General features: G+C 46.2%; 1 protein-coding gene across 1 annotated transcript in view; it reads left to right on the top strand.

The window, feature by feature from the left end:
- The window catches only part of NLRP14 (NLR family pyrin domain containing 14), a 44868-nt gene that overhangs the window by 18684 nt on the left and 4535 nt on the right, over positions 1-21649 (top strand). Inside the window, 6 exon segments of the mRNA XM_047753285.1 lie at positions 9146-9316; positions 9719-9895; positions 11885-12055; positions 14072-14231; positions 15634-15816; positions 15979-16148. Of these exon segments, the coding sequence (XP_047609241.1) occupies positions 9146-9316; positions 9719-9895; positions 11885-12055; positions 14072-14231; positions 15634-15816; positions 15979-16148 (1032 nt within the window).

The following is a 21649-nucleotide window of genomic DNA, read 5'->3' as shown; positions in this document are numbered from 1 at the left end:
AGAAACTCTTGCCTCCTTTGCTGCAGATTGATTGACCATAGGTGTGTGGGTGTATTTCTGGGCTCCCTATTCTGTTGCATTGACCCATATGCCTGTTTTGGTACCACGACTGGGAATTCTTAGTCTCATCAGTTTTTACAGGATGGAGCTCACAGCATGTCTGGAAAGCTGTTGGGTAATTCTTGACCATGTGTTGCGTTCCGTTGTCAGCAGGCCAGCTTGGGGTATTGGTTCTCCCAGCTATGAATTAGTTTTGGGATATTTTCAGGGATTTTTTTGGTAACCTGAAGCCTTGAAGCCACGTGAGAAGGAGGTCATTGGTTCCTCTGTCTAATCATAAACGTATTGTAGCAAAGAGCTGCTAAATGGAGGGAAAAGTGATTTCTGACAGCGGGAGCCAGTGGGCAGGACTCTTACACCAGTGGATAGAGTATTTTGGTGGCAGAGTCATCAGAGCTCTATAATAATCTAATGCTTTGTTAGGTAGAACTGGGGCTTCTCCCGGTGTCGGGGGCCGCTGGGGAGGAATCAGTCGTCTCATAAGCATAGTAACCTTTCACGTGGGAAAAGCTCCAGTTTTATGTTCCTTGAGACCACCTGTTAGGAGAGCAGCGGACGGCTCCCATGGCCACGTCCGTCTGGCTTGGGCGTGGGTCCTGGCGAGTGTCGCGTGCAGCCTGGCGTTTTGATGCTCTCTCCCTCCGGATAGACAGTGAGGATGGGTTAGTGGGTCTTTGCCAGTCTGCTCCACAAAAGAGAGTCCCCAGTTTCTGTAGGGACTTAGCAAATTTAGAAATAAAGTGTTTTTAGAAGTTTTAAATTGCTGAGTGACTCCTCTCAATCCTTGTACACAAGCCTATTGGAAAGGTACATGCAATCGCCGACTTTCCCTGAGATATTTCCTAAAGGTTTCCCTCAAAAAGAGAAGGAGGATCTAGGCTCCTTGTCTTGATAATGTTTTCCACACTGTGGGCCTGATAATAAGGGGGCTTTAAAATATGCTGAGCAAATAGCATGGGAAAAAAAAACAAAAAACAAACCTCGGGCATATGCTGTCAGTGTCTCATTGTGCCTGGAGCCCTTGCTCAGTTGGCCTGTGCTCTGCCACTGTGGGCTCCTGAGCAAGGTGGGGGGGCGGTCTTTGGCGCCACCAAACAGCCACCTGAAGGATACTGAAATGGTGTCCTTAGATCTTCAAAGGTCGTGAGTCAGAAGACTAACCTTCCAGAAAGGGAGCATCTAGAACAGCTGCCAGAAGAAACAGAGCCGTTGCTGAAGGTAAGAGGGAGGTGCTTGAAAATGGCAAAGGTCCCCAGCCGTGGCTCTTGTATCGACCAGAAGAAAATGCCTTCTAACAGGCAGAGAGCCTGTGGTTTAGCAGAAAGGTGTGCTCTTCCAGGAGTGAGGCGCTCTTGGGGTTTATTAGAATCGTTTGCAGTCATTACGTGTGCAAAGGCACAGTGGCCATGGTAAAGATGCCCAAACCTTGGAAAGGAAGAGGAGAGGCTTTGAAACCAGATGTTCTGCCACCTGTACAGGTGATCCATCAAGCGGAGGCTTGACTTGAAAACTGAACTACTAGGTCTGTCTGCTTTCTTACAAAAATCCCCCTGCACCAACTTTAATAAACCTTGATAGGTGTATATCACAGCTTCATAATTGTACCAGATAAGGTTTAAATGAAGTATCATTTAAAGGTTTAAGCCCTAACTTTTTAAACATAAATAATATGGAATATAAAATAATGCATTGATTTTGCTGTCTTAACTTGAATAATATGAGGAGGAAGTGGTAACATTATCCTAAGGATGTAACTCACTTCCTCTCTCTTTGCAGTTCCATTTCTTTAGATAAACACAAATTACGAATTTTTTAACTATGACATTACTCGAAGGCTTCCAAAATCAATGAATAGGTTTAAGAAATGTTATCCTTAAGTTAACATTAAGGATAGGATAATTGCCGTTGGTATCTAAGAACATAGCGAAACAGCATATACTCAAAACGTGACCCAGACAGCATCGTGTTTGCAGTGTTAGGTGAGTCCAAGATCTAAAGGTGTTGATCCTTTATTTTACTTGGTTAAATTATATACCCAGGTTTATACTTATATCCTTTAAAATGCTGATATAGGAAAGAATTGCTGGACCTGTAAAGGAACTGTAAGAGATGTAGGAAATTCTTTCATTTAGACTCATTGTTAAAGAAATGCAAAGCTTTCTGTGGTCCAAAAAAAAGTGCATCTCTTTTCTCACGATAGTAAAATCAGGAAGAAGTTCCGCAGCCATTTTAAGTCTCAACTAATAGACCACGTTGACTTCTCCAGTGATTTCCCTTGCTTTGGAGCAGGCCTGTGCAGGCACGTGTTCTCTCTCTTGCGACCACCGTTCTTCTGTCACTTGGAGTGCCTGTGACCCATTCATGGGAAGCAGACAACAACTGCAACCACACTGCTTTATGGGTTTAGTTTGTTTGTTTGTTTTAGGGAAACACCTGCGGCATTTGGAAGTCTCCCAGACTAGGGGTCAGTTTGGAGCTGCAGGTGCTGGCCTGCAGCACGGCCACAGCCGTGTGGGATCAGAGCTGCATCTGCAACCTACACCGCAGCTCATGGCCCTGCCGGATCCTTAACCCACTGAGCGAGGCCAGGGATCAAATCCGCGTCCGCATGGACACCAGTGGGATTCGTGACCCCTGAGCCACAACAAGAGCTCCCAACTACACTGCTTTAGCCACAGCTCCATTCTGCCAAACCTCAATTTCTAGTCCATATCAGAAAAATAATCTCACGTTCAAAAAAAAAAAAAAAAAATTTTTGGGCAACCTGAAAATTGAACAGTAGGCCTTTTTAGAAAAGAAAATATGTTCAGACAGCTGTTCTCAGCTCCCAGAGAGCTCATCCTCCGGGCAGCCCTTCATTCCTGAGGGACGGCAGCTTTCTTGGGTCATACCTGCTGGCGTGGCAGTTTTCTGATTCTAGCCGCAGAGAGCTTACTCCGCTGGGCCTCATCTCGTGAAGAAGGCCACGGCACCGTGAATCAGACAGAATTCACCCAGACACCTCTGGAGCCGAGATACTCGTTGGGGGAACGTGGATTCCTTCCTCTGAGTCAGCCGCACTGAGGACCACTTTCTGGACCAATGGAAAAGCAGTCGGTAAGTACAGCAGGGGGTTCCACGGGGGCTCAGTGGAAACGAACCCAACTAGGATCCGTGAGGATGAGGGTTCCATCCCTGGCCTCACTCCATGGGTTAAGGATCCAGCATTGCCGTGACCTGTGGTGTAGTTTGCAGATGCGGCTCAGATCTGGCATTGCTGCGGCTGTGGTGTAGGCCTGAGGCTATAGCTCCTAGTCCACTGTAGGCTGGGCATCTCCATTTGCTGCAGGTGTGCCCCTGCCCCCCCAAAAAAATAAGAACAGCAAAAAAGTAAAAATTATAATGTACCTTTTTTGAACAGGCTTTGGAAATTTTTCTTTCTTTAATCTTTTTTATTGTTAGTTCCCCAATATAATTTTTTTCTACTGTACAGCGTGGTGACCCAGTTACACATTCATGTATAGATTCTTTTTTTCTCACATTGACAGGCTCCATTGTACGTGACTAGACAGAGTTCCCAGTGCTACACAGCAGGATCTCACTGCTAATCCATTCCAAAAGCAGTAGTTTGCATCTATTAACCCTGAGCTCCCCATCCATCCCACTCCCTTCCCCTCCCCTTTGGCAACCACACGTCTATTCTCCAAGTCCAAAATTTTCTTTTCTGTGGAAAGGTTCATTTGTGCCATATATTAGATTCCAGATATACATAATATCATTGGTATTTGTCTCTTTCTGACTTACTTCACTCAGCATGAGAGTCTCTAGTTCCATCCATGTTGCTGCAAATGGCATCATTTTGTTCTTTTTTAGGGCTGAGCAATATTCCATTGTGTGTATACACCACATCTTCCTAATCCAGTCATCCTTCAGTGGACATTTGGGTAGATTCTATGTCTTGGCTATTGTGAATAGTGCTGCAATGAACATGTGGGTGCATGTGTCTTTTTCAAGGAGAGTTTTGTCCGGATAGATGCCCAAGAGTGGCATGGCAGGGTCATATGGTAGTTCTATGTATAGATTTATAAGGTACCTCCATACTGTTCTCCATAGTGGTTGTACCAGCTTACATTCCCACTAACAGTGTGGGAGGGTTCCCTTTTCTCCACACCCCCTCCAGCATTCGTTATTTGTGGACTTATTAATGATGGCCATTCTGACAAGTGTGAGGTGGTATCTCATGGTAGTTTTGATTTGCATTTCTCTAATAATCAGGGATGTTGAGCATTTTTTTCATGTGCTTGTTGGCCATCTGTATATCTTCCTTGGAGATATGTCTATTCAGGTCTTTTGCCCATTTTTGAATTGGGTTGTTGGCTTTTTTGCTGTTGAGTTGTATAAGCTGTTTCTATATTCTAGAGCTTAAGCCCTTGTCAGTTGCATTGTTTGAAATGATTTTCTCCCCTTCTGTAAGTTGTCTTTCTGTTTTCTTTTTGGTTTCCTTTCCTGTGCAAAAGCCTGTCAGTTTGATGAGGTCCCATTAGTTTATTTTTGCTCTTATTTCTGTTCCTTTGGGAGACTGACCCGAGAAAACATTTGAAGGTTGATGTCAGAGAATGTTTTGCCTATGTTCTCTTCCACGAGTTTGTTGGTGTCTTGTCTTCTATTTAAGTCTTTCAGCCATTTGGAGTTTATTTTGGTGCATGGTGTGAGGGTGTGTTCTGGTTTCATTGCTTTGCATGCAGCTGTCCAGGTTTCCCAGCAATCCTTGCTGAAAAGACTGTCCTTTTCCCATTTTCCGTTCTTGCCTCCCTTGTCAAAGATTAATTGACCATAGGTGTCAGGGTTTATTTCTGGGTTCTCTCTTCTGTTCCATAGGTCTATATGTCTGTTTTGGTACCAGTACCACACTCTCTTGATGACTGTGGCTTTGTACTATTGCCTGACGTCTGGGAGAGTTATGCCTCCTGCTTGGTTTTTGTCCCTCAGAATTGCTTTGGCAATTCTGGGTCTTTTGTGGTTCCATATAAATTTTTGGATTGTTCGTTGTAGTTCTGTGAAAAATGTCATGGGTAATTTGATAGGGATTGCATTGAATCTGTAGATTGCTTTGGATAATATGACCATTTTTACAATATTAATTTTTCCAACCCAGGAGGGTGGAATATCTTTCCATTTTTTTTACATCTTCTTTCATTTCCTCGATGAATGTTTTATAGTTCTCAGCATATAAGTCCTTAACCTCCTTGCCAGGTGTATTCCCAGGTATTTGATTTTTGGGGTGGCAATTTTAAAAGGTATTGTATTTTTGTATTCCTTTTCTGATATTTCATTGTTTTATACAGCAATGTGACTGATTTCTGAATGGCTTTGGAAATTTTCAGCCAAGGTCCTCATTTTAGCAGCACTTTTAAGAGATACAGTAGGGCTGGTTCCCCAGCAGGACCCAAAAGTGAGTTAATGCACCCGCTCTGTTTTGCTGGTTCATATTTAGGGGTCAGTTTGGAGCCACAGACCTTGGCTCTCAGCTTTCCTTTTGGTTGAATCACTGGCGATTGATATTACATATTAATATAAATGAGACAAGACCTGCAAACTCTAGAAAAGAGTTACACTTTTTATCACCTTGATGCATGTGAGAGGAGAGTGTTGGTATTTTTTCTGATTTAACAAAATTCTTTCAATATTTGTATCATTTGGGAACTCCAAAATAGCTATTAGAATATTACAAGAGTGACATATTATTAAAGAAGACAATCAAAATTATACACTTAACAGTATTAATTATAGGTCGTTTTCCTAAGATGCAGCCACAGTTGCTAAAGTTCCGGTCTCTTATAAGATTCCCTGTTATGATAAAACAATAAAGCACAGCAAAGATGTTCTTACAAAATACTTCTGGCTTATAGTGCCATCTGCCTTTCTTTGCAGCTGCGAGGGAAGGAGGGGATACTTGCTTTTTGTGGTGCCTGGATTTCATTCTCTGAGCATTAGGAGGTCCATTGGTGAAATTCTACTAATTGGCACTAAGAAAAGAAGAGAGTTTGAGAAACTCAGACATATAATAGGGAAGAGGTAAGGGCAAACCAGATTATGAACTAAGGGACTATGGGGCATGTACTATTTATACCTCCCGTTAGAGATATTTCTAATTTTTGTTGGTGCCATTTCTATTTCATGCTTCACAGATGAGCTGCATTTTGTTTATTTGTGTGAGTGTGTCCATCCAGGTATGTCCAGAAATTTGCAAGTTATACTGTCTGTTTTTAATTGATGATTACTAGTTATTACCCTTCAGGGTTTTATCCCCAGAAATATATACTTGATCAAACTCAAAAGGATTATGGTACCTAAACTACCCTTATTAAAAATAGGCAACACATTGGGTATACTTCCGTCATACAATTTCCAGAAAATTCATTCGATCTAGGATTGCAGGGGCTGGATATTTTACCCTTTGAACTCTTCCAGAACTTTTCCGACTTTTTGTCATGGCAGCGTACGTGAATACAGCAATTATTTAGACTTCATTCTACACACTTAATTTTGATTCAGAGTACTCCGCTCATTTTTTTTTTTTTTTCTCAAATTTACCTTTTCCACTTTCGAAAGTCTTAATTGGGATTCATTGCGTCATTGGCTAGTACAGCTTAACGTTTCCACGCAGTGTGTGTGAATGATACATTTTACAGCTTCCGACTTCCCTTCTGTGCGTGGACTGCCTTCTCAGAGGGCTGATGACCTCTCTGGGTCTTAAGCCTCCACTTCGTTATCACTTGGACCCTGTCAGGTTACCTTCCAGCATCCAGGTCCTCAAGGCACGTCCGAGAGTAACACCTGACACCTCAGCCCCTTCCTTCTGCAACCTTCCCAGTTTGTCGTGGTCATTTTCTCACTAGTGGTCTCAGGATTTTTTTTATTATTACTTTTACATTTTATTGCTTTTGATAGGCTGGTAACCTTTTTTTTTTTTTTTTTTTCCTTTGCTTGTTAGGGCTGCATCTGCCACATATGGAAGTTCTCAGGCTAGGGGTCAAATCAGAGCTGCAGCTACCAGCCTACACCACAGCCACAGCAATGTGGGATCCGAGCCACATCTGTGACCTCTGTTGCAGCACAGGGCAACACGGGATCCTTAACCCACCGATCGGGGTCGGGGATGGAACCTGCATCCTCTTGGATACTAGTCAGGTTCATTACCACAGAGCCACAAGGGGAACTGCAGAAATGATTTCTTTAAATTGGAGGGTTTTTTTTTTAATTAAGATTTTGATTTTTTCTATTAGAGTTGATTTACAGTGTTCTTTTTCTCACATCACCCTCTGTCGTGTTCCATCGCAGATGACTGGATAGAGTTCCCTGTGCTCTACAGCAGGACCTCATTGCTCGTCCACTCCAAGCTGGAGGTTTTTAAATTGCGTTAGGGCTCCATCTCTTGCAGGTCCTTTTGCTGCCTGCATTTTTCAAGAGGCTCTAATAGTCACTGATGGTAGCTCTTTTCCTTTGCAACTTTTTTTTTTCCTTTTACTCCCCCCCCCCCCCCCCGCTTTCTTCTTGGGGTGTTTCTCAGATTTGTTTCTATTGATTTTGCTCTTTATTGCTTCAAATGCAGGTTGCACTGTTCTATTGTTTTTAATTTTCTCACACTCTTTTACCTTAAACCTCGTCTCAATCTCCTCTGCACCCTGCTGTGCCCGTCTTGTTTCAGAGTCTGCGTGTTCCGACACATTTAAAACATAAAGAAGTCTAACTACGCTCTCCTGTTTCTGAGTTTTCATATGTGTGTTTATTTTCTGTCCCTTAGTATAATGCCTTCTCTCTGTTAAACTTTAATATTTTACCCCCGGGTCACATAATATTGGACTCTCTTTTCTGTCTAGAGGCGTTCCATCCAAGCATAATATATGAGATTTTCCTTGTTTCCCTAACTGCCTGCCTGGCTGCTACTATTTCGTATTAGTCTGCTCAGGCTGCCGTAACAAAACACCCCAGACTGGGTGCCTTAAACCACAGACGTTATTTCTCACGGTTCAGGAAGCGGGAGGGTCAAGGTCGGGTCACTGGCAGCGCTGGTTTCTGGCGGGGCCTCTCTCCTCGGCCTGGACACGGCCCCCTCCTCACTGTGTCTTCACGTGGCCTCTCTGCCTGTGCCCACTCCTGGTGTCTCTCCCTCTTTTGAGGACACCAGGCCTCCTGGGTTAGGGGTCCCCTCCTGGGACCTCGTTAACCTCGATTTCCTCCTGAGAAGCACTGTCTCCAAGTGCTGTCATGTTGGGTGGGGGTGGGGCTGCGACACAGAGATTGGTGGGACACGATTCAGTCCGAAACGGCTTTTTAGAGTGAGCTGAGGGACCCGCCTCAGGCCAGGTTCTGGGTCATCCTCTGAGGTCTACCTCTGCCTCAAGCGGCGAGCTGCTTCTGTCCCCACCTTTCGGCGCCCTGATTTTGAGGTAGACAACCGGGTCCCACGCACTCCGGTTGCTGAGTGAGTGGAACAAGCCCAAGTTCAGGGTGACCTTCTTACAAGCAGCTGCTGTCACCCTCAGCCACATCCAAAGCCTCTCCATGCACTTCTCCTTCTAAATTCTGCTTCGCTTTCTCTCTTACTTTATTTTTAGAAACCATTTTATTTCGGATTCACTTCCTGTTTTCACCGTTCCGGATGGGCTTGCACAAACACATGAGCTCTTGGCAGGCAGTGCTGTGCTTGTCACGGCTTTTGCCCCGCTTTCCTGCCCATCTCTGCTCTGTTTCGGAAGTCAGAGAGGGCAGGGATTAGAGCCACATTCTTCCATGTTGTAGTTAAAGGAAATTCCTCCCAGATTAAAAAAAAAAAGAAGATTCTCATTGAAAACTATGTTTTGAATGCTTTCTTACGTATCCTGTAGGGAATTGGGGCGGTGGGGATGGAAGAGACAGGCTCCCCCCACCAAGGCTCTATCAGAGCCCTGTGCTTTCGTGAAGTCGCTCTTACTCTACCTACGCGGGGAAGCTGGGTTTTCAGACCTGACCCCAAAGACTGGGAGCCACCCCCTCTGGCTGGGCGAGCAGGGGTCTCATTCTCCTCCAGGGGGCGGTCACTTGTATGTTTCTGTTGTTTTCCCAGCTTGGAATCCTGCGACCTCACCGCAGTTTGCTGTCTACATATCTCCAGGGCTCTCATCAGAAGCCGCAGCCTGGTCTCTCTCAGTCTGTCCCCCAACAACCTGTCGGATGACGGCGTGACGCTGTTGTGCGAGGCGTTAACACACCCGCTGTGTCGCCTGGAGAGGCTGCCGTGAGTCTCGCCGTGGGGGTCGCATCGTTTTGTTCAGGCCGGTGTCACGGACTCGTGATCCGAATGGGGTGCCCGCGTGGGTCTGGCCCTCTTGGCTCCCTCGTCCGTCCTGAGGGACTTCGCCCTCTGCCTCCGCTCCTCTTCTGCCTGACTTTTTGACGCTTCTTTTCGGTGGGATCGGCTTTTTATCTTCAGGCTCTTCCAGGCCTCTCTGCTCTCCTGCCACGTTTTCTTTGCTCGCGCCGCGTGCGTAGCTGCAGGGGCCTCCGTGCCACGCGGGTTGGAGGGGACGCTCCTGCGGAGGGATGCGGGGCTGCGAGTGCCGCTGACCTGCCCGCAGAGGCCGAGAGACGCACGCACCGTGGGCATCGACGGACCCCCGCCCCTGCGTTTCTCCTTCAGCCTGGAAAGCTGTGGGCCCAGCGCCGCCGGCTGTGAGGATCTGTCTCTGTCCTCGGCTCTCAGCAGCAATGACAGGCCGACCCGCCTCTGCCTGGCGGACGACGTCTTGGGAGACGGTGGAGTGAGTCTTCCGAGCGATGCCTTGAAACAGCCGCAGTGCACCTTACAGAGCCTTGTGTAAGTGCCGACTGCTTTTCCCCTCTCAGGGTGGTAGGTGTTTTGAGCTGTATTTAGACTGGGACGACACCAACGGGGTCTGCCCCCTGCTTTCTCCCTCTTAACCTCAGTGACGAGGAAGACCCCTTGCTCCGCGCCCGGCTCTGTGTAAAACTTGTTGAGCCTGCTCAGGACTCATCTGCGCTGTCAGGTGGGCCGCCTGAGTCCTAAGCACCTCACTGAACAGGTGAGGGGTGTGAGGCTTAGAAAGATGGTGCAGTTGCATAACGCTTCCAGGAAAACGAAGGATTTAGGATTAAAATCCCCCCCCCCCAACTCCACATTTTGGGCTCTGAACGGGTAAGTACACAGGAATACCGCCCAACAGAAACAGCTCCCTGCGGTGGCCGAGTCACCGTGTGACTCTACCGTCGATAGCTGTTAGATGATCCCTAGACGTGGAATTGATGAGCCAAAATTTGTATTTTGTCTGACATGGTTAAACTGCCTCCAGGTAGGTTGTGGACATGCCCTTGGCAGTTTAGGGGCCTGTGTTTTTAATATTTCCACTTTGTAGCTACAGTCTTTTTTATTAATATTAATTAGAAAGTTGAAAATGACTTTACAAGTGATTCGATGTGGAGCATCTTTTTGACGGCTTTGGGCCTCTAATAGTCCAGGAATTGCCTCTTTATAGACTCCGTTTTCTCCTGGATGTTTTTTGTGACATATTATATGGTTGTTAATATCACAGACACATTATTACTGCTTTTTTACAGATTGTAAATAACTTGCCTAGCATGTCACTTGTATTTCTAACCTTGATGGTCATTTCTTAGAATGCAGATGTTTCAAACTTATGTTAGGTCAAATTAGTTTCCCTCTCGTGACTTCTTTTTATAATTGGAAATACCTTAAAAAAAAAAACCGCTTGTCATCTTTTTTATACTCTTAGTGGCTTAAATTTTAACATATGAGTGTTAAATTATCCCAAATTTTGTTATAAGGCATAAACTTACTTTCCCCCACATATCAGGCCAGTTGTCCCCAAACCGTTTATGGCAGAGTATTATCATTTTCCCTATGATAGGAACTGGCACTTTTTTATGCACAGAAAGTCCTTATTTTATTATGATCACTCCCATCCTATCCCACTTGCCTGCTCCTCTGCTCCATGCAGCTACCTCTACAATAAGATACCGCGTTTTTGTGTACAGAAGTTAACGTGGTCGTTACAGTAAGAAAATTCCTGGCGTTCCTGCTGTGGCTCAGTGGAAACAGACCTGACTAGTATCCATGAAGACACAGGGTCAATCCCTGGCCTGGCTCAGTGGGTTAAGTAGCCAGCATTGCCGTGAGCTGTGATGTAGGCCACAGATGTGGCTCGGATCTGACATTGCTATGACCGTGGCCGGCAGCTGCAGCTCCAATTCGACCCCTAGCCTGGGAACTTCCATAGGCTGCAGGTGCAGCCCTAAAAAGCACGTGCGCTCACACATGTGCACACACACACAAAGAAAAAAAAAAGAAAAAGGAAATTTCTGAAGAACAAGAATCCAGCTTGTGGCCAAGTTAGGTGCAAACCTAAATACCCCAAGTGAGCCAGCCGAAGAGGTGATGCAGGAAGAGGCCTTTGATCTGAGATGGAATGTTGGCAAGTAGATAAGGGTCGTAACATGAAACTTTTTTTTTTCTTTTTTTTAGGGTCGCCCTTTTGGCATGTGGAAGTTCCTAGGCTCGGGGTCAAATCGGAACTGTAGCCGCTGGCCTACACCACAACCAGAGCAACGCCAGATCTGAGCCTCGTCTGTGACCTAGACTGCAGCTCACAGCAGTGCCGGATCCTTAACCCACTGAGCAAGGCCAGGGATTGAACCCGCAACCTCATGGTTCCCAGTCGGGTTCGTTAACCACTGCGCCACGAAGGGAACTTCCTGAAACTTTTCTAAAGACACAGATCTCCGGCCGTGCAGCTGCGACTCCACCATGCTTTGTCCCGTCCCTCCACAGGCTGCGGCACTGCCACTTCACCTCCCTTGGCAGCGAGTGTCTCTCGGCCTCTCTCCTCTGCAGCCAGAGCCTGACGCATCTGGATCTGGGGACAAACCGCCTGCAAGACGCCGGCGCGAAGCTGCTGTGCAATGTCCTGCGGCATCCCCGCTGCGAGCTTCGGGACCTGGAGTAGGTTTTCCGCGAGCTTGTCTCTGGGGATGCGGCCTCTGTGACGGGCGATCGGGAAGGGGGGTGGACGCCGAGTGTCTGTCCAAGGACGCACGGCCTGGCTTCCCCTGGCTTGTTCTGCCCAGACCTGCTGGGGAGGTGGGTTCCGTGGATTTGTCGCACCCCGTGATGCAGTCCCGGCGGTCCTCCTCCCTCGGGGAAGGAGGCCCCGACACAGGAGGCTGACCGACCGGGCACCGTTTCGCTTGCCCTGGCCTGTGCCTCAGGGAGGCGGCCGCGTCTCCCGCCACATCCATGAGCCAGAAACGAGGCTCCAACAGGGGTTGTCCCCGAACCCCAGCTTCTCACATTGGTCGACGTTTAAAAAGACTGGGAAGGGGATTTTGCAAACAGCATCCAACAAGCCAGTCATTCTGACACAGCAACTATTCGTATTCTGTTCTCTTTTACGGGGGCCGGGGGGGGGGGGGGCACGTATCTACACAGGCTGGGAGTATATGCACTTGTCGTGACTGTGTAGACAAGGCTCTGAGGTTTCCTTTTCACCTGACAGGATTCCAGAAACACATGGAAATGCTTGCATGCAGTCCTCTGGTTACATGGCATCCGTTATTTCAAAAGGCAAAGACTGTCTGGAGCGGAGCAGGATGGACGTGTTGCTTAGAAGTGTTCGTTCACCCTCCGCTAGGGCCTCCTGGGGGACAAGGAGCCTGGGTGAGTCACTCACCGTCAAACCACACCATTGTTTTTCTGGAACTGTAAACTGGAGCTTGTTGGTGTTTCCAGAGGTGTTGGGTCTGACGGGACTGACTCATGAAAACCAAGTTTCCCAAGGAGTTTACTAGTTGACTGTCACAGCTCTAAGCATGGAAGGGATTGAGCCCTTGGGTCCAATAAGCACCCATACTTCCTTCAGGAGAGTGTGTAGGACGCGGGCTACGACACGCTTCTCTGGTTTCCTTGAGTCAGCTGGAAGATGGAATTTTACTGAGTGGAGTTTATCATGAAATCCAGTGCCTTCGTTTCAGCTTCAGGGATAGAATTCTGAGTGAACTCTGCACACAAGGTGTTGGCTTGGTCTGCTGCCTCTCCTTGGCGTTGCGTGAACACGCAGACACGTGTGAGCCTTCTTAGCTACCCCGCAGGCCCTGCAGACAGGCTGCTCCTCTCAGCCAGCATCTACGACCGACGTGACCGAGATGCCGCGGGGTTTAAGGTTATGCCTGAGCCAGTGCTCCTGCCCTGAGACAGTTCACAGGGGCTGCTGTCAGGGAGGCAGGTGGAATGCCCGCTGGTGCATCCAGATGTTGTCATGAGGAAGGGCAGAACAGGAGCAAGCAAAGGACAGGAAACGGAGTTACGTCAGGTTCGAAAAATAAAGAGGATTTTGTTATGTGCAGATACCCTAGGCAAGAGGAAAGAAGAGAGAAAAGGAGGCGAATGCAGGGAGACATGGTATATTTGGGGGGGAAAATGGGTGTGTATGGTTGGAAAACAGGGTGGGCACAACGTTTGGAAAGACACCACTCAAGGCCCGATGCTGAATGCTCGGGAACGCCCTGCAAAGGACCGGAAAGAAAGGCCTTGTTGTGTGTCGCTTGCTGCTTTCTTCTCTGGAGGGGACACTTCGAGATTGATTCCTGGACAGCATTTGTGTTTCAGAAATATACTGGGAACTGAAAGCGTGGAGGCCTGCGGGCTCCTCGGAAACGCCGAAAGCCATTGTTTTGGGCATTGGGAGAAGGAAATGTTTATACCCTTGATTGGGAAGCTTGCTAGGAAACCATCTGTTCGTGGGGGGAAAAAAATCAAAACAGTTTTACCTGTTTTCTTCCCTGCTCACTAAGAAATCTCATCCGTTTTGACCGGTGATGTTATGAGACCATCCTGGGCGCCTCCTCGATCGCGGACAGAAAAGGCCCGTACAAAGGCTCAGATACTTGGGCATCCCTCCTGGAAATTAGCTAACGAAGCCTCGCAGCCGAAGGTCTCACTTCTCCCTTTTATCTCCGACAGACTGATGGGCTGCGTTCTCACTGGCGCATGTTGTCCGGACCTGGCTTCTGCTCCCTGGAACAACCCGAACCTGCAGAGCCTGGACCTCGGGACCAATGACCTGCGGGGTGGAGGAGTGCGGATTCTCTTGGAGGCGTTGAGACACCCAAACGCGCCTCGGGTGAGTTCTCGTTTCCACCAGGAAAATGATACCTATTTTGGTGGCTCGTGTACTTAGAAGAAACTTAGTGTGTGGACGGAGGATGGGAAATAAACGTGGGGCAAGCCCTTCTCCGAAGTGAGAATCCGAATTCCAGAAGCCTGGACGGAGGCATCCGGGTATTAGTGGGGACGCCGCTGGTCACATTCCCCTGCGTCCGCTTCGTGCTCGGCGCAGGGTGTGTATTAAGTAAATGGGACGTAATTACGTCTTCTGTGCTGTCATCCTTCAGATGTTCCGTCTGTCCTGGAGTGAACTCCTCTTACCAAATTCAAGATTTCACTCCCCGCCTTGTATCTGGAAACGTGCTCTCTGTGCTTGCAAGGCGCTTGCACTCTGTCTGCTAAGATCTTACCCTCTGTTCTGAGTACTTTTTATGGTCAGGGTTGTTTAGATTTTTATTGTCTTTTGAAATCTTGAGCTGATATGGGCTAGTACGTTTTTACCTACAGAGCATAAATGATTGACCTCTGGGTGGAGAACTTGGCACTGCATGTGGGAGGTCCAGACACTCTATGCTTCCTGGCTCTTGTAAGAAAGTGTTGTTTTTTCTGTTCCATTGACAATGTATCTCTCTTTTTTCACAGCAATTACGATCTTATAAATTTTGGGTCCGAGTTTTCATCGTATCCTGCCAATAACCTAAAAGTTAGCCTACTGCTGTTTGGTGGGTGCTGGCAGGAGACACAGGACCTTATCAGAGACAGAGGCCTTATTAACTCCTGGCACAGTGCAGATACCCTGGGCACGTTGGTATCAGCTTCCCTTGTGGCCCAAGCCGCACAGGGTCGAAGTGGGGGATGCAGATGTGAGCCTGCACATGTACTGGGTTTGGGGGAACCCCCCACACACACACCTTTCACAGCAAGCAGTGAGCAAGCCTGCCCTCTGACCCGGAGCAGACACTGCCCCGCCCCTCCAAGTGCTCACTGCACGCACATGCTGGGAACTCAGGTGTTGTCAGGGCCTCGCACCTGTCTGTGAAACATGCGGAGAGTGAAACATGCAGGGAGGAAGGTCTCCCAAGAACATCCAGCTCTCCCCGCACAGCCCAGCCCTGGCTTCTGGGGAACGTTCGCAGGGTCACGGGGACGTGCCACGCCTCGGCCACTCTGATGAGTCTGATGAACAGAGGCTGGACCCCATTTTTCACTTTGTCTCGTGTGCTGTTTCATGACGGCCACCTCACCAGGACCCCAAGCACGGGGCGAGGCCACTTGCGGTACTGATTTGAACCAGCCCCCAGGGTCCTGGACGCGGCCAACTGAGTGACAAGAGGCGGGACAATGGGGCTGGTTTTCCAGCTCATGAAAGGGAGTTTACGAGGACGTGCTGCTCTTGGTGTCATTGGCAGTAAATGCAGGAGGAAAAGATGGGCCAAACGTCCCTTCCCCCTTCGGGGGACGTGGAGCCGTCGACACCTGCCCCCACGCAGGCGTGCGGCCTGAGGAGCACAGGTTCTGTGTTCCTGCACATTTGCTGTAATACTGGAGCTGCCTGTGCCAAGTGGACGGTGTCACTCCGTGGTTACACCTGCCGGGAATTTGTACCAGTCAGACTGAAACAAAGCCACACCGGCTGTCCCGTCTGTGCACACATGAGAGGGACCCATACTGGGGTCTGCCAGTGATGGCCTCGGGCTCAGCAGGATAGCCTGCCGTGTCCACACAAGGTTTTCTGTCCTCATAGCCTGGGGACCGCGTGACAGCTGAGCAGTGGGCCGACGCAGGCCGACCACGTCATGATTTTGCCAGGCGGTGGTCGTAGATCCAGGGTGAAGCGAGAGCCGTGGTTGTTCTCCCTGCTTCCAGACCCTCCCAGACTCCGAGGGGTTCCGTCCCCAGGTGAGAGTGTCGCTGGTCTTTCCCCGGCCGTGAGGTCAGTGCGTCCCTTCTGGGTCGAGACCCTCACGTCTTCTCTGAGCATCCCCAGGCCTTCGGTCCTCGGGAATCGGGTGGGAGAGGAGGAAAAGCGATTCTGCAGCGATTTCTGCAGAAATCCCTTAGATCCCGTGCCTTGGTCAGAAGAGCACGTGTCCAGCACTGTCCTCAGCCGCTGACCATTAGCCCCGTGACCTGGGGCCTTGTCAATGCAAAAGGGAATCCGGGTGTCCGGTCGGAATTAAGTAAGTTTGGATCCCAAAGGCCCTTTTTGGCTGGCCCGCCTCTGGGAGGATGTACCCGTCAGGCTGGCCTGGAGATGCTGGCAGGCAAGGAAGAGCATCATGGCCAGGAAGGGTCCGGATGCAGTCCTGAAACTGTGAACATTTCTGGGGGGCATATAACCGTCTATCCCTTTCATCCTCATCGTTAGCCAGGAGGTGGCCGTAAAGAAAGGAGCCGTTTCAGGGGGTAGCCGCGGTTCGTGAGCACAGTGGCCACTAACTAAACTCAGGTTCACCGAGCAGGAGTGGGTGAAGGAGGTAGCCAGTAATCTTTTTAATTTAATTATGAGGGGCTCTTCGGGGATTCTTTTGCTTATCTAAAACCTTCTTGGTTACATATGAACGGTAATGACAGTGTGGTTGTGTTCATACTATTTCAGTCATCCTCGGAGAGCTTTACAGAGTCCGCTGCCCGCTGGCACTGAATCTCGTTGTAGAAAAGTCTAAAACCAGCTGATCCTTAGAATGTCTCCCTTGGCCCAAGAATTTGTCTTGTGTTGAATTTTCTTTTTTTCTCTTTCTTTCTTTCTTTTCTTTTTTTTTTTTTTTTTAGGGCCACACCTACAGCATATGGAAGTTCCCAGGCTGGGGGTGGAATTGGAGCAACAGCTGTCGGCCTGCACCACAGCTCATGGCAACGCTGGATCCTTAACCCACTGAGCAAGGCTGGATACAGGTTGGGTTCGTTACTGCAGAGACACGGCGGGAACTCCTGAATTTTCTTTATTAATATTTTTCTGGGGAAAGAGTTTGCCATTTAAGTCTGTAGAGTGTGCTTTTTTTTTTTTTTTTTGACAGATTTTCCTATCTTTAATATCTGCTTACCTATATGTCTAATTTTTTTTCAGTCAGTAATTAGGCTTATGTCAAATCTCTTTTGTCTGTATTCCCCAGCTATAGTTTTCTTAAATCTTTTAAAACTCATTCCTGGAGTTCCCGTCGTGGCGCAGTGGTTAACGAATCCGACTAGGAACCATGAGGTTGCGGGTTCGGTCCCTGGCCTTGCTCAGTGGGTGAAGGATCCGGCGTTGCCGTGAGCTGTGGTGTAGGTTGCAGACGCGGCTCGGATCCCGCGTTGCTGTGGCTCTGGCGTAGGCCGGTGGCTACAGCTCCGATTCGACCCCTAGCCTGGGAACCTCCATATGCCGCAAAAGCGGCCCAAAGAAATAGCAAAAAGACAAAAAAACAAAACAAACAAAAAAACTCATTCCTCTTTCTGCTAGATTTTTCTAATTCACCCCACATATTCCTAAGTGTATTTTTAGCCATTGTGACTTCCTTTTGCTTCTTTTCATGTGACTCTTACTCCACAGTTTTTTTTCTTGTTATTTATAAACTTCACGTCGTATTTTAAACATTTTCTTTTTAAAATATGAAATACAGAAAAATAGATAAAACCAATATTATTTTTAAAAGTCAAACATGTATGTAGTGACACTCAGGTCAGGACATTGAATTTTTCCAGTAAACTAAATTCCCCTGAGTCATCCCTCCCAGATCACAGCTGCTTCTCTCCTCTTCAAGAAGTAAACATTTATAGCAGTCATTTATGTATTTTCCTGTATAGTGAACCGCGATATATATATAAACACTGTCTTTGAATTTTGCTGGATTTTTGAGCTTTAGATACAGGGCATCATATTTTATGTATTCTACTGTGTTATGATTTTCTTGCATAATATAATAGTCATCCAGGAGTTCCCACTGTGGCTCAGCAGTAAAGAACCCGACTAGTATCCATGAGGACGTGGGTTCAATCCCTGACCTCACTCGGGCTTAAAGATCTTGGTGTTGCCATCAGCTGTGGTGTAGGTCGTAGATGCAGCTGGGATCCCGTGTTGCTGTGGCTCCGATTGGACCCCAAGCTGGGAACTTCCATGTGCAGCCGTAAAGAAAGAGTCCTCCAGTTAGGTCACATAGTCGTTTTCATTTTATTGCTGTAAAAGTTTTCAGTGAATGACTATACCACAAACTGTTGCTGACCTGAAACAGACGGCCAGCTATTCCTCTGGCAAAAACGGGTTTGTTCAGGATGGGCAGAGAACTCTAATTCATTCGCAGCCGTGCGCGGGTGTCTGTGCGGCACTGGGAGGCGAATGCCTTTCTGGAGGGAGTAGGAAGAGCAGGGCTGCAATGCGGGTCCCTGGCTTTTCATCAGCCGAGTCCTTGGCGGGGAAGAAGTCCTTCTTGCTGGGCTCTGCCGGCTCTGAAGGGTGGGAGAGCGCCCCCTTCTGGTCCTCCAACTTTGAGGTTTCTGTTTATTAGTATTCTATGGTGTGTATAACCACCCTCTTGTTGGTAGACTTTGGGGTTGCTTTCATTTATTCTGTTTAATTATTAGTGCTGCTATGAGTATTTTAATGCAGGATTGTGAGCCCTCGTGTACACATTTATCAAGTGTAAATGATGAGTGGGATTGTTTTATCCTGGGGGACATCCCCGGGGAGTGTGTCAGAGTTTCCTCCGGCTGGCCGTGGGTGAGAGTTCCTGTTGCTCTCTATGCTTATCAGTTTCGTCAGACTTGATTTTTAAAATTTTAGCCAATCAGGTGTGGTTTTAGCACATGACTGTGCACGAGTGGAACTATTTCTTCCTTGAACTTTGTAGAAATTTGTGGTGAAGCTCTACGACCTGCATTTCCCTTTTTGTGGAGTTTTTTGACTTCGGACCCAATTTTTAAATAACTGTTATTTATATAGGTTTTCTCTTACTGAGTAATTTTGGTAAATTATACTATTTCTGTGATTTTTATCCATTTACTCTAAATTTTAAAACTTCTTAGTAGTGTCTAATAATGTTACGTTATCTGCTTAATTCTAAATCACCTGTAATGATTTAGATATCTAGTCATGTTTAATTATTGTTTTATCATGTTATTTCTTCTACTTTTAGTTTATTTTACCATTCTTTTTTGAGTTGGATGCTGAGCTCATAGACATTTCCTTCTTTTCCAACAGACTTCAGGTTGATGATTTTCCTTCAAATCACTGCCTTCACTTACAAATTTCGATATTATATGTAGTGTTTTGGTTATCTTCAAATATTTGAAGCTAAAATATTTAACTTCCCTTATAATTTTTTTCCTTCAACCCATGGATTACCCGAAAGTGTAATCCTTAATTTTCAAAGATAATATGAGAGGTTTCTGGTTATCGTTTTATATTTCATCTCGGTCTCTGTAATCTAAGACAATGTGGTGCATTGTTTCAGTTCTTTGAGTTTGTTGACATTGTTTCATGGCCCATATATAGCCAGTTGTCAGTTTTTTAATTATCAGAATATAGTTGATTTATAGTGTTGTATTAGTTTCAGGTGTACAGTACATGTATCCGCTGTGCATAAACATATATCCATGTTTTTCCCATTGAGGTTATTACAGAACATTGGGTAGACCCTCCTGTGCTGTATAGTCGGTCCTTGTTAGCTATCAATTTCATATGTAGTAGTCCATATGTGTTAATCCCATCTTCCCAATTTACTACCCCCCCCCCCGCCCGCTGCCATGGTTTCCCTTTGGTAACCATAAGCTTGATTTCAAAATCTGAGTTCGTTTGTGTTTTATAAATGAGTTCTTTATATAAGTGATATATTTGTCCTCTGTCTGACTTCACTTAGTATGATAATCTCTAGGTCCCTCCATGTTGCTGCAAATGGCATTATTTCCTTCTTTTGTGGCTAAGTAATATTCCATTGTATAATGTACCACATCTTTATCCATTCCTCTATCAGTGGATATTTTGGTTGCTTCCATATCTTGGCTATTGTAATTAGTGCTGCAGTGAACATTGGGGTATTTGTATCTTTTTGAATTATGGTTTTCTCTGGATATATGCTGGTTCATGTGGTAGTTCTATATTTATTTTAAGGAATCTCCATAATGTTCTCCATGGTGGTTGCACCAATTTACATTCCTGCCAACACTGTAGGAGGGTTCCCTTTTCTCTACACCCTCTGCAGCATTTATTGTTTGTAGACTTTATGATGATGGCCATTCTGACTGATGCAAGGTGATAACTCATTGTAGTTTTGATTTGTATTTCTCTAATAATTAGTGATGGTAAGCATCTTTTCATGTGCTTTTTGGCCATCTGTCTTCTTTGGAGAAATGTCTATTTAGATCTTCTGGCCATTTTTTTTTATTGGGTTGTTTGGGTTTTTTTTGATATAAATGTGTGTGAGCTGTTCTTATAATTTGGAGATTAAGCTCTTGTTGGTTGCTTCACTTGTAAAGATTTTCTCCCTTTTCTCCCATTCTGTGAGTTGTCTTTTTTTAATGGTTTTCTTTGCTGTGCAGAAGGTTTTAAGTTTAATCAGGTCCTGTATGTTTGTTTTTGGTTTTATTTTCATTGCTCTAAGAGGTGGATCTGAAAAGACATTGCTGCAGATTATGTTAGAGAGTGTTTTCCTATAGAGGTTTTATAGTATCCAACCTTACGTTTAGGTTTTTAATCCATTTTGAGTTTATTTCTGTGTATAGTGTTAGAAAATGTTCTAATTTCACTCTTTTACATGTAGCTGTCCAGTTTTCCCAGCACCACTTATTGACGAGACTATCTTTTCTCCATTGTATAGTCTTGCCTCCTTTGTCATGGATTAATTATGATCATAAGTGGGTGGGTTTATTTCTGAGCTTTCTATCCTGTTCCACTGATCTATAGTCCTGTATTTGTGCCAGTAACATACTGTTTTGATGACTGTAGCTTTGTAGTATAGTCTGAAGTCAGTATAGTCTGATTCCTCCAGTTCCATTTTGCTTTTTCAAGATTACTTTGCCTCAGGGGTCTTTGTGTTTCCATACAAATTTTAAAAATTTCCTTTTGTTCTAGTTCTGTGAAAAATGCCATTGGTAATTTGATAGGGATTGCAATGAATCTGTAGATGCCTTGGGTAGTAAAGTCATTTTGACAATATTGATTCTTCCAATCCAAGAGCCTGGTAAATCTTTTCAGCTGTTTGCATCATCTTTGATTTCATTCATCAGCATCTTGTGGTTCTCAGAGTACAGGTCTTTTGCTTCTTTAGGTAGGTTTATTCCTAGTTATTTTATTCTTTTTTGATGTGATGGTTTCCATTTCTCTTTCTGATCTTTCATTGTTAGTGTATAGGAGTGCAAGAGATTTCTCTGTATTAATTGTGTATCCTGCAACTTTGCCAAATTCATTGATGAGCTCTAAGAGTTTTCTGGTAGCATCTTTAAGATTTTCTATGTATAGTG

The sequence above is a fragment of the Phacochoerus africanus genome, chromosome 11 (genome assembly GCF_016906955.1).
Source record: "Phacochoerus africanus isolate WHEZ1 chromosome 11, ROS_Pafr_v1, whole genome shotgun sequence".
Lineage (NCBI taxonomy): Eukaryota > Metazoa > Chordata > Mammalia > Artiodactyla > Suidae > Phacochoerus > Phacochoerus africanus.
The sequence above is the reverse complement of the archived record's forward strand: the minus strand, read 5'-3'. Positions and strand labels throughout refer to the sequence as shown.